Below are 15,573 nucleotides of genomic sequence, written 5' to 3'. Positions count from 1 at the left end.
CATTAGTTATTAAATTAATTATTATATATTTATATATAAATATATGTATTGTTTAATTAATTTTTAATATATATTTTATATCTCAATACATATTCTATATAAATGATTAGATTTTTGCGTAATGTAATATAATAATTATTTTGTATATGGCTAATGAATAAAGAAAAATAAAAAAAATAAATGCAGGTGGGAGGAAGAATAGTGGAGTATGAAGGGGTGACATATGTGACAGTGAGAGGGGCAGGTCACTTGGTGCCTCTAAACAAACCCAATGAAGCTCTCTCCCTCATTCATTCCTTTCTAACAGGGGACCATCTTCCTACTCGCTAATTTTCAATTTCAATCAAATCATTAATCACCACCATCTTGGTTTATTTTCCTTGATTAGGAAATCATTACTTCATTAGTATGCATGCACTCAAATAATACAAATTTAAAATCATGATTGATATCACACTTTAATGGTCTAAATTTCTATACTGCAGTTGCAGTTTGTTTAGTTTAGTAGATGATAAAGACCTTATGTATGCAGATATTTTGGACTCGAAAATAAAATCATTTCTTGTATGCAGAGTTTGGAAACAAGTTCTTGGCCCATTTATTTATTTTTAAACAATAACCCTAGAAATGTTAATATAAACGAGGATAATTATTATTTAAACATATCCAACTATTTAACAATTTTATCTATTATTTTCGGTTCAAAATTATTTTAACTATTCTTATGTGAATAATTATTATTTTGTTTAGGCTACAATTTATATTTTAGCTTACCATGATATAAGTAATTAAATTTGCACTTGACCAGAATCAGAAGTATAGGCTGTGAATAACAATAAGTGAAAAAGTCTAAGGAGTAATTATAACTTAAGTCAATTCAAACTAATTTTTTGTATTTTTAGTTTTGAAATTTAAAAAATTAGAGTAGTAAAAAGTTATTTTTTTTAATAATGTAACTTTTATTTTTCAATTAATTAATTTTAGTTGGCTATCCTCCTAATTAGTTTTCTAACAGAATTGTATTGAAATTTTTAAAGGTGGTTATAGACGTATGCTCAAAATAGATGGTTTCTCTTGGGAGGTAGCACGAGCCTTGCCCCTTCTGTGTCGAACCAATCGGGTCGGACCCATGAACATGCCGGAAAAACTTTTATATATAAAAGTAAAACTGAATATTTTTCACTTCATTAATTAAGGTTTGAAATTGAATTATACATATTTAATTGTAATAATTTCCTTCGTTAAGTAATGATAAACATAATTTTTTAAAGAGAAAAATGAGTTAATTTTTAATTTGGCTCTTAAAATTTAATATTAGACTTAAATTGAGTCTTAAAATTTCAATTGACTCAAATAGGTCTCTTAAAATTATAATCATAACTTGCATTAAATTCTAAATTGATCTTTATTAATGGCGTATTAATTTGATATGTTAATTTGTCAGAATTTGAATTCTTTGACACGGTTCTATATGATCGAGACCTATTAAAATTCTTAAAAACTCGACAACTGCTTTCAGAGTTCTAAATTTCATAAATTAAAATTGTTATTATCATCTTTCTTAGGACGTTAGTGAGCCAGGTAAGTTTTTAGGCGTTTTAGTAGGTCTCAATGACTCAATCACATGAAATCTAAACGAGGAGTTCAAATAGTGACAAGTTTTTTTTTGTTGTCCAACGTATCCGCCAACCCGACAGACCAAGAACTAATCCGTCGCGGATCTGAGCTCCAGTTAAGGGTTTGCTGCTGGCCAATGGATTGCTACATGTACAAGGTAGGATTTGAACCCCCAACACTTATTTAAGCGAACGAGTGAGCTGACCACTCGACCAACCCAAGTTGGTTCAAATAGTGACAAGTTAACGTACAAAATTAGTGTGACAATAACGTAAAATTAATTGAGGGCCTACTATTGTAAATTTTGGAGTTTAATTTTTTTGAAACAAAAAGCTCAACACAGTAAGGTGGAGAATTTAGAAAGTCTAGAATTACAATACAAACACTAAAAAAGAAACCGTAGTTATCTCCGGCATTGCCATCAACAACTAGACGGAACAAAGTCAATCCACTTTTTGTAGCTCCTAATCGACTTGGTAATAACTTCCGCAACGCCTGTTTCTTGATTTCTGAAAATCCTAGCATTTCTTTCCAACCACGTATTCCAAATGATAGCAAAAAAGCTAATCAGCCACTTGTTACGTTCGTCTTTTCTTACAGGAGCTCCTATCCAACTCTCAAAGTGTTGTTTAATGGTTCCTGGAATAGACCAAAGTTTATTATAGGCGTATAACCAAGCACACCACACCTGCCACGTGAACTCACAGCCAATGAATAAGTGAAAATCATTCTTAGTTTCTTTTTTACATAAAACACAAATAATATCCCTGTGATCAATAATGCCCAATCTAATCAATCTTTCCTTAGTATTGACTCTACCAATTAACACAAACCAGATGAATAGCTCAACTCTTGGTGGTACTAGTCCTCTCCATATAGATCTAGTGAAACTATAACTCGTAATGTCCTCCGGGAGAGTCTTAGCCTGCAAAACCTACACAAATGAGTTAGTAGAATAAACTCCTGATCTATCAAATTTTCATACTATTCTGTCTAGGGATGGCAACACCACCCAAACCCGCGGGTATCCACCCCGCCCCTATCCGCTTGGGGCGGGTAATTACCCTCCTTGCACCGGGGCGGATTTTGAGCGGGGCGGGGTGGAATCGGGTTTAGGTAATACCCGCCCGGCATATATATAATATATGTAAAATAATTAATAAATGATTAATAATATTGGATCATATTTAAATTTTTACTTCAATTTATGTTATATATGTGATGATGGTTTTCTTCCAATCGGCTGAGCTACCAAGAGATTCTAATGTTACATGGGTGGCTCTGGCTCCGAAGTTTGTGGGAGCAAGGGAGATTAAAGATCTTTGGCCGATTAGCATGGTAGGGTGTGTGTGTATAAGGTCATTTCGAAGGTGTTGGTGCGGAGAATGAGAAGGGTAATGCCAGACTTAGTAGGAGAGACTCAGAGTGCATTTGTGCAGGGAAGGAAGATTCATGATGGGGCTTTGATTGCATGTGAAATTGTGCAATAGTTGAAGCAAAGAAAGAAGAAATCGACAATAATCAAACTGGACTTTCAAAACAGCTGCAGTAAACTCAGGATTAATTTCTCCCCAACACTTCTTTATGAAGTTCATAGTGTAGCCATCACAGCCAGGGGCCTTAGATGACTTGCAATCCCAAACTGCTTCCTTTATTTCGCCAGCCGAAGGCATTCTCTCTAAGTCTGTAGCCTCCTCTTCCTGTATCTTGTTAACTAGGCCATCCCGAATACCTACCAAAGGTAACGGTTCCTGACGATACAAGTTCTTGTAAAAATCTCTTATTGCACTCTTAATCCTGGCTTGATTCCTCACCAATCTGCCACTTATCACCAACGCATCAATCTGATTACTTCTTCTTCTTGCTGAGGCTAAATTATGAAAATATCTAGTGTTCTTATCCATGTACAGCATGTCTAGACCTTGACATCTGCTTCCAATGGATTTCCTTCCTGACATACCAATGCTTACAGAAGCTAACTAGAGCTCTCCTTCTTGCCTCCATAGTCCCGTCACAAACTCCATCACTAGCCAAATCATCTAACTTCCTGATTTCATCCTCTAACTACTGTACCTTCAAATTAATATCACCAAACTTCTCCTTGTGCCATCTACTCAAAGGTATCGTCAAAGCCTTCAAATTTTCAGTAAATTGAACCTCTCCTAGACCCCTCCATTCCTTCTTCACCATTCTGAGAAACCCGTCATGTGAGAACCAAGAATCCTGACTTTGAAATGGCCTCGGCTCCCCTCTTAATCTACTGTCCTCCACTATCAAATGATAATGATCAGATAAACCTCTTGGCCCACCTTTAAGCCGCATATCAGGAAACTGTTCAAGACATTCCAGGCTAACGAAGACTCTATCAATGCGACTGCAAGATTGGCCTCTAAACGATGTAAATTTGCGATCATTCAGTTCTAAATCCACTAACTCCATATCCCGTATCCAGTCTCTAAAATCTTCCGCTGATGCTGTTAAAACATTAGCTCCTTTTCTTTCTTCTACTCTCACAACCTCATTAAAATCACCCATATAACAAATTGGGACCTGGCATACTCCAGCAATAAAACTCAACTCCTCCCACACAGTTAGCTTCTCCTCCCTAACATTCGCACCATACACCAAACAAAACGCACAATGGAAATTATTGCTCTTCAACACCCCTTCCACACACAACCACCTCTCTCCTTTATAACAGTTACTCAACTTAAAAATTATTTTGTCCCACATTAACAATAGACTTCCAGAAGCCCCTTCGGAACCCACATATTCCCAATCCACCGCATCATTTTCCCAAATTTGCACTACGTCAAACTTAGTAACTTCATTCTTCTTTGTCTCTATCAAGCCTAGTATATTCACATTATTTTTTCTCTTAAAATTTTTAACCATACCTACTTTTCCAACACCCCTAATACCCTTCACATTCCAAAAACTATAAATCATTTAAGCACATTATTACACACCTTATTCCAGTTTTTAGGCCGGCTCCTTCTTACTTTTTCCTTTTGCTTTGCTTGCCTTCGTTTCTGTGCAAGCACTTCATTCTGAGCTTGAAAAGCTGCCCATAATGTCGTCTTCCTTGTCATATGAGATAGCCCCTGATTCTATTGCTAAGGCCCAAGCAACTCTGTTTTCAACCAAGTCTTCATCCCAGCTTTTTATTTGCTTCACAATATTCTGATCACTGATTACATCCTTTTCAGAATTCTCAACATCCTCCAAGTTCCTGACCGTCTCATCCTCTTCAAAGCATGTTCCCTCCCTCAGAGTATCATCTCCCCCTGAATCTTCTTCCTCTACTCCATCATGCCTTACCAATCTTGTAATGGTGTTCTTCTTTACATTCCCATCGAGACTTTCGTGAACCGTATGTGATATGGCATTAGTTTCATTCAAGCTCCCTGTTATTCTTCCCCTTTCCTCCCCGTCTAATAGATTGTCGCCATCTATCACAGAGTTGTTGACCGCATGAAGCATCCCCGCACAAGAGAAATCATTCATCCATATGCCATTTACCTTCATTATCATAGAGGTTTTCATCGTTGGCACTGGATTGTGCCCTTCAACACCGTCATGCTCCTTCACGGCACGGAGCGGACTAGCGGTGGCACCGCCAACTTCAAACTCGTCACTTGCCATGACAGCGACCGCTTTCCAAACATCTCTACTGGCACCACCGCTGACCTTCTGCCAGCCATCTTCCATCCCTACCACTCCACCGTATCCTGCGTTGCTATTGTGATTCACGTTATCCACCAGAGCTGCGTGATACCCAAGGCCCTCCTCCCTCATCACTGTCCAATGCATCGTATCCCCTGCACCACCACCCGCAGCAGCTGCCAAGAACTCCTTGTGAAAGCACAACATGATGAAGTCACCGTCGTACCTTATGGTAGCAGCAACATGAGTGTGATCAACTCCAATCCCCTTCCCATCCCCACGCGGCACCACGCTCCTACCTGGAAGTACATCCCATGTTCCACATCCTGGTTGGGTTACTCCAATCTGTCAGCTAGCTCATGAGCGCTTATGTGGTTTTGGCCCACATCACACATATTTTTTTTAGTGTGCTGATCTACGTTATTGGGCCCCTTACCCCAGGAGCAGCGTCTTCATCAATTAAATGTAATCCCATAACTATCGATCTAATTATAGGAGCTTCCGTTGCTTTTTTTTTCAAATTTACCAAAATTTTCGTACCCCATTCATCCAGTTCTTTGAGGGAAATGACCCTTCTATCCATTCCCTGTTCGTCAGCTAGTGCCACCTATGTCACCATCTCCGCTGCCATGTCCCATCCCATCTTTAATGGTATCTCCCGTGATTTAGCACGGACGCCAAACTCTAACTCTAGGTTGCATTCTATTCTACTTGCCTCTTCTGTCTGCTTCACGCTGTTCAAACCAGCCACCACGGTCACTTGGTGGTTCCCATAGCCAATTAAACTCTTATGAATATATCTGGTATTAGCGGCATCTTCTGTAAAATATTTTCCCTTATCATGAAGCTATCTCTAATACTTAGCCTCTCCCACAAAGATCTCTTTACCTCGTAATCGCATTCGGTCCATCTCTTGTATTGTTTTTAGTGCCCTTTCCTTCATAGTATACCTTATGAAATCAAACAAGTGGATCCGTCCATATTACGCGACAGATATATGTCGTTATCCACCCTGTCTACTTAAATAAGTGAAACAACTCATCTTTCGAACTATCTTCCGGTAAATTGTCCACAAAAATTATAAATGATTCTTTTTTCTAAACGTTGATACTCTTTTCGATTCCAAATCCACGAATCTTTTTCATTATGTGAGTGTCTAACACAATCCCACCCTGTGTTTTCCCACCCCTATCGCCTTCTCTCTCGTTCTCTCTTACTCTCAGGAGTACCTACGGAGTACCTCTTGGTAGCAAGTCTTATTCCATAATGATAGGTTTGACTACCAAATTAAATTTTGGAGTTTAATTTAAACCAATTATAGAGTTATTTTGACTCTGTCTTCAAATTTTATGAGCCAAATTAAACATTAACTCGATAAAAATATATTCCAAAGAAAAAATGGTATATAAATTAATCAAATCAAATTCATTTTTTGTTACGTAGGCTTCTAAATTCAACTTGGATAAAAAAATTAGGGTTTAGTGGGAGTACGTACTCCGTACTCTGTACAATTTTGAAAATCGAAGATGAGCGGTGGAGTGAGCGGGGAAGAGACTTTGAGGGTGAAACACGGTGAGGCAGCCGATAATGTCGGCGGAAGAGATAAGGGGGAGAGCGGGGGAGGGATTGCATCAGGAGAAAAAAGGAGGATCATATTTCGGGAGGGGTTTCTAAGCCTTTGAAGGTTTCTTTCAGGGACAAAGTTGTGGGTTCCAAGATTGCTAAAGCTTTTTCACTTGTTGAAACTTTATCGGGAGATAACATTGCGGTAGTTTCTGGGAAGCAAGGAGATCTCTTGCCACCGAGTGTCACGTTTATCCAAAAAGCTAAGAATTGCTTGGCAGAACCTTATAAGGATGCTATAGTGATTAAGGTGCTAGGTAAACATTATAGCTACACTGCATTGTCTCATAAACTCTGAACGGTATGGAGGATTAAGGGAGGTTTTGATTTATTGGACGTGGAATTTGACTACTTTCTTGTGAAGTTTGATGTGGCTGAGGAGCGAGAAAAGGTTCTCTTAGGAGGTCCATGGATGATCGAGGAAAATTATGTGGCTGTGAAGCCTTGGGATCAAGAGTTTAGATCAAGTGAAAACTGTTTTGGAGCAACTTTAACGTGGATTAAAATTTTTGGATTACCAATTTGGTGCTACCAAGAAGATGCAATGCTCCGTGTTGCGGCTGCAGTTGGCATTCCAGTTAAGATTGATTTGGCAACAAAATTAGCTGAAAGAGGACGACATGCTCGAGCCTGTGTTCAGATAGATTTAGGATTGCCAGTGACTAAGAAGATTCTTGTTGAAGGTGTTGAATATGAGGTTGAATATGAAAGTCTTCACCTTATTTGTGGCTCCTGTCTCAAGTTTGGCCATGATATGAAGGTGTGCAAAACTGACAGCAATGCAGGAGGAGGAACTAATGCCAAGGTGATCAGTGATGTAGCAAAGCAGCCAGAAAGCTCAAATTCAAAAAATCCAGTACATGTGGAAAAGGAAAGTTTTCATTTTGGCAAGAATCTTGGAGATGAGACTGTAAATATTACTGTCCCGGATTTGGTGGAGAGTGATTTGCATGCTGTTCATGTAGACCATGCACAACATGGGGATTTGGAAGGTTGGACTCAAGTGATTAGGAAAGAAAAGTATAAAATGGGTCAAAAGCCTTCTCCTAGCACCCATCAGGTCCAACCAAAAGCAAAGAAGACTCCTAACAAGGCTACCAATACTTGGACAATGTCTAATCACCAACGTACAACACATGCTATTGGATCCAAAGTAAAATTCAGCAGGGGCATCAATATTGGAAAACCGGTTAGTGTGGCTTCTTCGGGGACTCGGCACAATGTTCATCATCAGCAGCAAGGTGAGACAACAAATGGCACTATGCGAAAGCGTCCTCGCCCAAACTCTTTGCAGAATTCACCAGTAGATAAGGATGGAGTATCGATGGCGGGTATGGTGCAAGTTTCGACGAAGAAAATTGGGCTACAACTTGAGAGTCCATTAAAGGCAGGATCGTCGAAGACAGGGACATCATGTTGAGTCTCAGATTTGTTATTGGAGCTCCCTTTTTGCTGTTTTTATGGATAATTTCAATATCATAGCCTGGAATGTGAGGGGTGCGTCTAACAAAATGACCCGTGTGCATTGCAAAAATTTGGTGAGAATATATAAACCATCTTTCTTCTTTCTCTTTGAGACTCATACCATGTTTAATAATTTGAAGAATTTTTGGGATAAGTTGGGTTTTCATTGTGTTGGTATTGAGGAAGCAGTAGGATATATGGGTGGCATTTGTTTCTATCTTCTATTGCTAATGCTTCTTGTGTGGTTATTGATCAAATTGACCAATGTATCACAGTGAAAGTGAGTGTGGGTAACTTAGTTTGGCTTTGTAGTGTAGTATATGGGAGTCCTCAATTCAAAAAAAGATGTATGCTTTGGGATCATTTGCGTTCTATTAATTCAGGCCATAATAGACCATGGATGGTCGTTGGTGATTTTAATGAGATTGTGGCACCAGATGAGAGTACATGTGCTTATCTTTCTTCTCACAGAGCTAGTCTATTAGCTACTACTCTAGATGACTGTGAGCTCTTTGATCTTAAAGTGACTGGTAGGAGATATAATTGGTATAGAGCAGTTCAGGCTGGCAGGGACTTGGCTAAAAGGTTGGATAGAGCTCTAGTTAATGAGGCGTGGATGACAATATTTTCTGAGGGTTATTCTAAAATTCTTAGCAGGCTTCATTCTGATCATTGTCCTATTTTAGTTCGTTGTCATGGTAGCCCCAGAGTGAAAGGTTCTCGTCCTTTTAGGTTCCAAGCTGCGTGGGCAACACATCCTTCTTATAAACATGTTATTAGTAAGGCTTGGAATCAAGAGTTTGGAGGCGTTATTGAAAGGCTTAAGATGGTTCAACAGGCTTCTTTGGACTTCAACTCAAAGATTTTTGGAAATATTTTTGTGCGAAAAAATAAGCTAGAATATCTGATTGATCAAATTCAACGGCGTTTGGAGGTTACCGATGTGTTATCTCTGAGAATTAATGAAGCTGAACTGAGGGAAGATTACAATAGGCTTTTATTGCAAGAGGAACTTTTTTGGTACCAGAAATCTAGAGAGCAGTGGGTCAAGTATGGGAATAGAAACACTAAATTCTTTCATCTTCAGACTTTGGTGCGTAGAAACCATAATAGAGTACATGGATTATATGTTAGAGATGGGTCTTAGTCTACTGATCCAGATATTCTCCATGAAGAAGCCCTCTCTTTTTACAAGAATCTCTTTGGTACAACGGAAGAGGCTGAGGTTGATTGTTTAGGAGATGTTCCGATGCCCACTCTAAGCACTGAGGCTTGTGCTAGGTTAATTGACCCTGTCTCTTTTGCGGAAGTCAAGTCAGCAGTATTCAGTATGAGCCCTTTTAAGGCTCCTGGTCCAGATGGCTTTCAAGCTTATTTTTTTAAAGAATATTGGGAGATAGTAGGCACTGAGATTTGGAATATTGTCCGGAGCGCTTTTTTGGGAGAGTTCTTAAATCCTAGCATCATGAAAACTCTGATTGTACTTATTCCTAAAATTGATAACTCTACCTTTATGAATGATTTCAGGCCTATTAGCTTGTGTAATGTTGTTTATAAAATTATCACCAAAGTATTGACTAACCGGCTTCGGCCTTTTCTTCCAGATATTATTAGTCCTTTACAAGGAGGTTTTATTCCGGGTCGTGGTGCTCCTGATAATATTATTGTGGCCCAAGAAATTCTGAATTTCATGAAGCACACAAAATCCAAAAAAGGTACTCTTACTTTTAAAATTGATCTTGAAAAAGCTTATGATAGGGTGGATTGGAGGTTTTTGGAGAGTACTCTCATTGCTTTTGGTTTTCCTATCATCACTGTTAATTTGATTATGACTTGTGTTCGTGCATCATCTCTTTCTATTATGTGGAATGGGAATAGATTGGATAGTTTTGCTCCTAGAAGCGGGCTTAGATAGGGCGATCCAATGTCTCCTTACTTATTTGTGCTTTGTATGAAAAGACTTGCTTGCTATATATCTCATAAGGTGGTCGAGGGTGTGTGGAAACCAGTTTCTGTCACTAGGGGTAGCCCAAAATTTTCTCATTTGATGTTTGCAGATGATCTCTTACTCTTCTGTCAGGCTACAAAGAGTTAGGTCCAAATGGTCATGCATTCTCTTAACATTTTTTGCAAGGCATCTGGCATGAAAATGAATCTTGAAAAGTCTAAAACTTTTTGTTCTAAAAATGTGATTGCTCGTAGAAGAGATATTTTTACTAGTGTTTCTTCAATACGTTTTGCTTTGGACTTAGGAAGATATCTTGGAGTTAACATTAATCATTTCCGTACCAGTAGGGCTTCTTTTTATTCGGTGATTAAAAAGGTGAGGGGAAGATTAGCTAATTGGAAAGGAAGGCTTCTAAATAAAGCAGGGAGACTTTGCCTGATCAATTCTGTTGCAGCATCCATTCCTGTCTATCATATGCAAGTATCTTTTTTTCCAAATTGGGTTTGCGATAAATTATCTTCTATGATGAGACAGTTCCTTTGGAAGGGTCAAGTTGATGGTAAAGGTCTTTCTCTTGTTAATTGGAGGACCGTGATCACTCCAAAAAAATTTGGTGGCCTGGGTGTTAGAGATCCTGCGTGTGTTAATATATATTTACTTGGTAAATTGGTGTGGCAACTTTTTCATTGTCAGGACAAGCCTTGGGTCGCTCTATTGAGGGCGAAGTATCTGAGGAATGAGGGAGTTTTAGATGGCCCTGTCCCTTGCAATGCTTCTCATGTTAGGAAGAGTATCTCAAAGGCTTTTGGTGCTCTTAAGGATGCCTTCTCTTGGTGCGTTGGGTCACTTGATCAATCTTTTTGGTTTGACAATTGGAGTATTGAGGGCCCAATTGCTCAAGATGTCCCTTTTGTATATATATCTGACTCTGATTTAACTATTAGAGACGTTTGGAAAGATGGTCAATGGAATCTCCATGATATTTTCTCTATCATTCCAGAAGATGTCAAACAGCGTTTGAATGCTTATAATCCGGACTTGAATGCTGGAGAGAGTTCGGGTTGGTCGTGGGGTGTGGCATCTTCTAGACTTTACTCAGCTAGGAGTGGGTACAGTTGGCTAGCCAAAAGAAAGTTTGACTGGAATGAGCATGATAATTGGTTGTGGGTATGGCGACTGCATATTCCTGAGAAGTACAAGTTCTTGATTTGGCTCAGTCTTCATAATGCTATTCCTACGGCAGAGTTTCATTTGGGTCGTGGTTTAGCTTTATCTAGCACCTGTCATCGATGTCAGAATGGTTCTAAATCCATTCTTCATTGTCTTCGGGAGTGCCCTAGTGCCAAGGAGGTTTGGAACCTTTTAGGCCTGTATTCAAATAACTCGAATTTACATGATTGGCTCTACAGAGGTGCAAGGAGTGGAGATGTTTTTCTTTTCTTTTCGACCATCTGGTGGATTTGGAGAAACAGGAATCATGACTTATTTAATATAGATGATTCATGGAGTGCTAGTAAAGTGGTGAGTTTGATTCGTAGTTCAGTAAGGGAGTTTCACACTATTTTTGCTATGCATCAATCTCTGTCTCCTCCTTCACTTTGTTTGCATTGGGTTCCAGTTCCAGTTCATTCTGTTAAATTGAATTGTGATGCTAGTTGATTTGCTCCTTCTGGCTATGCTGGTTTTGGTTGTATCATTCGCAATCTTGATGGCTGTTGGTTGAAAGGTTGCACTGGAAAAGTCAAAATGTGCAGTGTTCTTTTTGCTGAATTGTATGCAATTTGGAGAGGTTTACTTCTTGCTTGGAAGAGTGGATTTCATAAGGTTATTTGTGAAACAGACTGTTTAGAAGCTCTTTTCTTGGTAAACCAAAGAATGTTTGGTAAAAGATATTCCGAAATGGGATTTGGCAAAGCATATACAGGAGGTTATGAATTGGAATTGGAGAGTCTCTATTCTTTTAATTCAGAAGACTGCAAATAGTGTTGCAGATTGTATGGCTAAAACAGCTGCTTCTGTCGCGGACATTCACTCGAATTGGAGCCAGCCAACCATGAAGTGAGCTTCAACATCTAATAGATTTAGATATGACCCTAACCAACTAATTTGGTTTTGTCTCTTTTTTTTTTTTCTTTTTTTCTGTTTAGTCACCCCAAAAAAATCATAATTTTGTTCCCTTTATTTTGTCCGGAGTGTTCCTACTTCCTTTCGTCAAACGCCTAAAAGCCATGCAAAAACAAGGCCACGCATACACTTTATCCAAAAAAGCGAAATTACGTGAACAATTTGGAAATAAGAGACATTAAAATAACAAGCACTTTATACTCTAAGCATATTCTTCATGAAACAAATATGACAGCATATTCTTTCTTTGTTCCTAGTCATTCACCGTAGCCACTAATTCTTTCCATGAAAATACAACCAAATTAATCATTAAAATTATACGTATAAGCAAGTGCGTGACATCACCATCACCATAATAATAATGTTGATGAATTTAATTGAAATAGTAATACATCATATACAATTACAATGACATTTTCATTGTTATTAACAATTCATTTGGGCACTGATTAATAACAATTAATTACAATTTGATCATCTTGTTCCACCAGTTTTCTTCTTACGCTTCTTCCTTGGGTTGATCCTTCCCAGCCATGCCCATGAACAAAGAAAGTGGAAAAGACATAGATAACCCTATAATGGACTTGAAGGTAATAAGAGACCCTTGTGGTGAACCCTTAACATAAATCTCATTCAATGTGAACCAAAGCAAGAAGTCCCTAGCCTTGACCCCAGTGAGATTCTTGATCTTCTTAGGTTCAATATATGCCGTGACAACTGAATCATAGCACACAAGTATGTTATCAAACCTGTGTTCTATCTTCTTCTGAAGCTTGAGCCAAACAAATCCAATCTCTTTCACATAGCCACATTCCTCAATGTCCTGAATTGTTAATAATCCTTTTGGCAGGCCTATTTCTGCAAGCAACAAAGAGAATTTCTCCCTACAAAGTTTGTCACCATGGTACACCACTGCCTTGCCCTTCAGTTCCTCTGTTAATGCCATGGACATTGCTTCTTCCTTTGAAATTGGGATAGTTTGAGTTTATATAGTAAGTGGTATGGTGCTGCTTATATAGAAGAAGATTGAGATGAATTGGATTATATAATTGGTGGAGCTGAGTCTGGAATATACTTGATCAAGAAATGGATAAATATATATAATGTTTCCTTATGAAATATTCGATCAAAGAGGAGGAGAGTAGTATATTATTATTTTGATTAGTTAACTTGTGCCTTAAAATAACGTTTTTAATAGTATAAAATAAAATTTTTTAAATAAAAAATANCTTTAAAAAACATTTTTTTATGATGTTGTTATGTCTTTATTAGTGCACACGTCAAAAAATCCTTATTATTATTAGGTTTAGCTAATATTTCACATTGAGATCAAATAGTCTTAACATTCTTTCCCAGTTTCCCTTCCTACCAAACGGTCAAGAGAGCAGGCTATATCGAGAGAAATTACAAAGAATTTTTTTGAAAATTAACTTCTAACTTAAAATTTAATTTTCATCTAAAATTTCTCTTATTCATCCGAATCTCCTAAAATGAATGATATGAATAATATTTGACTGCAACCATGCAAATTTATGAGATCAGAGTACACGGAACCATCCCTACAAATAAATACAATCCATGAGCTTACTCAGCATATATGATTATTATATGAATACACCTGTCAACTCTAGTGTCAAACAAGTTACATTTCTTGCTACTTGGCATTGCCTTGTGCACTTTGTATGAAAAAGGATTCAGTGTACACTATAAGAAAGAAAAAGGGTCACAAAAAATATGGCACTAGCTACTTCCCACTTTCACTACCATGGTCTCCATTCATGTTATAGTAACTTTCTTAGTTCTTTCCATCCTTGTTCCAAGATCTTACTCTTTTAATCCTATTGTAAGTTTATCCCCAAAATCTGATGTTGATCTTCTGGAATTTCCTCTAAACTTAGAATATTTGGAGGCTGAATTCTTCTTGTACGGTGCTAGTGGTTGTGGATTAGATGCTGTTGATCCTGAATTGGCCCAAGGAGGACCTCCTCCCATTGGAGGCAAAAAGGCCAATCTTGATGCATTCACTAGAGATGTCATCTTGCAGTTTGCTTATCAAGAAGTTGGACATTTGAGGTTCTCTCTACTCTCTAGTCTTTATTATTTTAGTTACACTAAGGGCTCGGAATTCTATTTTCTTTAACAAAATAATTTATTTTTATTTAAAATTTAGTTTTAAAAGACTATAATATATTAATAGAATAAAATTTAATTTTTAATTTAGAATAATTTTTGTATAAATTAACTTTTTGTATAATTTAATCTTTAATAAAATTATTTTATTAATTGTAAATAAAAATATTTTTAATACTTGACGTATTAAGTTTGAAAGAGTGATAAATTAATTTGTCTTTTAAGAAGAAAATGAGAATTAAAATTTTCAAAAAAAATGTTTTTCTTTAAATAGTGAATTATAATTCTTAGCATTTCAAACCTTTAAAAAAAATAAAACTTAAGAGTTGCATGCATTATTGCATTATGATTGCAGGGCCATAAAAAGAACAATAAAGGGGTTTCCTAGGCCATTATTGAATATAAGCAAGGAGGCATTTGCTGAAATCATGGACAATGCCTTTGGAGAATCTCTACATCCTCCTTTTGACCCCTATGCTAATGTCATCAACTACTTACTTGCCTCTTATGTAATTCCTTATGTTGGCCTCACTGGATATGTTGGAACCAATCCTCAATTGCAAAACCCCACTTCTAAGAAGGTAAATTTATCAAAACAATTTTACATCATCTTTATTGTATTGGATTATTTGTAATAAAAAATGCTATTTGTACAGCAAGATGAGCCACTAAAATCAGCCATAAATACATGTGTGGTTTAGTTTATTTTTAATGTGTATTTGTATTTCAGCATGTATTTTATATTGGTAGCTGGTAGCAGATTTTGGTGGTTGATTTTAGTGTACACGTATCAGAACTCTTTTGCAATTGAATAATTGGATCCTCTAAAGTTTGATTTTTATTTTAGAGAATAAAGTATGATCTTCTACTATTGATTAGTTTTTCTTTCATATTTATTTTTGGTCCTACCTATAAAATAAATGGTAAAAGATCACACTTTAATCTCTAAAGTGAAATTTAAACTTTAGAGGATCTAAATCCTATATATATATATATATATA

The 15,573-nt window shown here is 37.2% G+C and overlaps 4 protein-coding genes across 4 annotated transcripts in view; 2 read left to right on the top strand and 2 right to left on the bottom strand.

Annotated features, from left to right (window-relative positions):
* LOC107639425 (serine carboxypeptidase-like 33) overlaps window positions 1–585 on the top strand; it is a 5,523-nt gene extending 4,938 nt beyond the window's left edge. The window contains exon 9 of the mRNA XM_016342923.2: window positions 187–585. Coding sequence (XP_016198409.1) covers window positions 187–330 — 144 coding nt within the window. The 3' untranslated portion in view covers window positions 331–585. The remainder of the gene's footprint in view (window positions 1–186) is intronic.
* On the bottom strand, window positions 3,682–4,566 carry LOC107614981. Its single transcript, XM_016317108.1, has one exon. The coding sequence runs from the start codon at window positions 4,564–4,566 to the stop codon at window positions 3,682–3,684; it is 885 nt and encodes a 294-aa protein (XP_016172594.1).
* Window positions 12,767–13,592, bottom strand: LOC107620178. Its single transcript, XM_016322386.2, has one exon. The coding sequence runs from the start codon at window positions 13,392–13,394 to the stop codon at window positions 12,942–12,944; it is 453 nt and encodes a 150-aa protein (XP_016177872.1). The 5' UTR covers window positions 13,395–13,592; the 3' UTR covers window positions 12,767–12,941.
* The window catches only part of LOC107639414 (desiccation-related protein PCC13-62), a 2,144-nt gene continuing 726 nt past the window's right edge, over window positions 14,156–15,573 (top strand). The window contains exons 1-2 of the mRNA XM_016342911.2: window positions 14,156–14,515; window positions 14,928–15,153. Coding sequence (XP_016198397.1) covers window positions 14,208–14,515; window positions 14,928–15,153 — 534 coding nt within the window. The 5' untranslated portion in view covers window positions 14,156–14,207. The remainder of the gene's footprint in view (window positions 14,516–14,927; window positions 15,154–15,573) is intronic.

This window comes from Arachis ipaensis, chromosome B01, assembly GCF_000816755.2.
Source record: "Arachis ipaensis cultivar K30076 chromosome B01, Araip1.1, whole genome shotgun sequence".
Taxonomy (NCBI): Eukaryota; Viridiplantae; Streptophyta; class Magnoliopsida; order Fabales; family Fabaceae; genus Arachis; species Arachis ipaensis.
The sequence above is the reverse complement of the archived record's forward strand: the minus strand, read 5'-3'. Positions and strand labels throughout refer to the sequence as shown.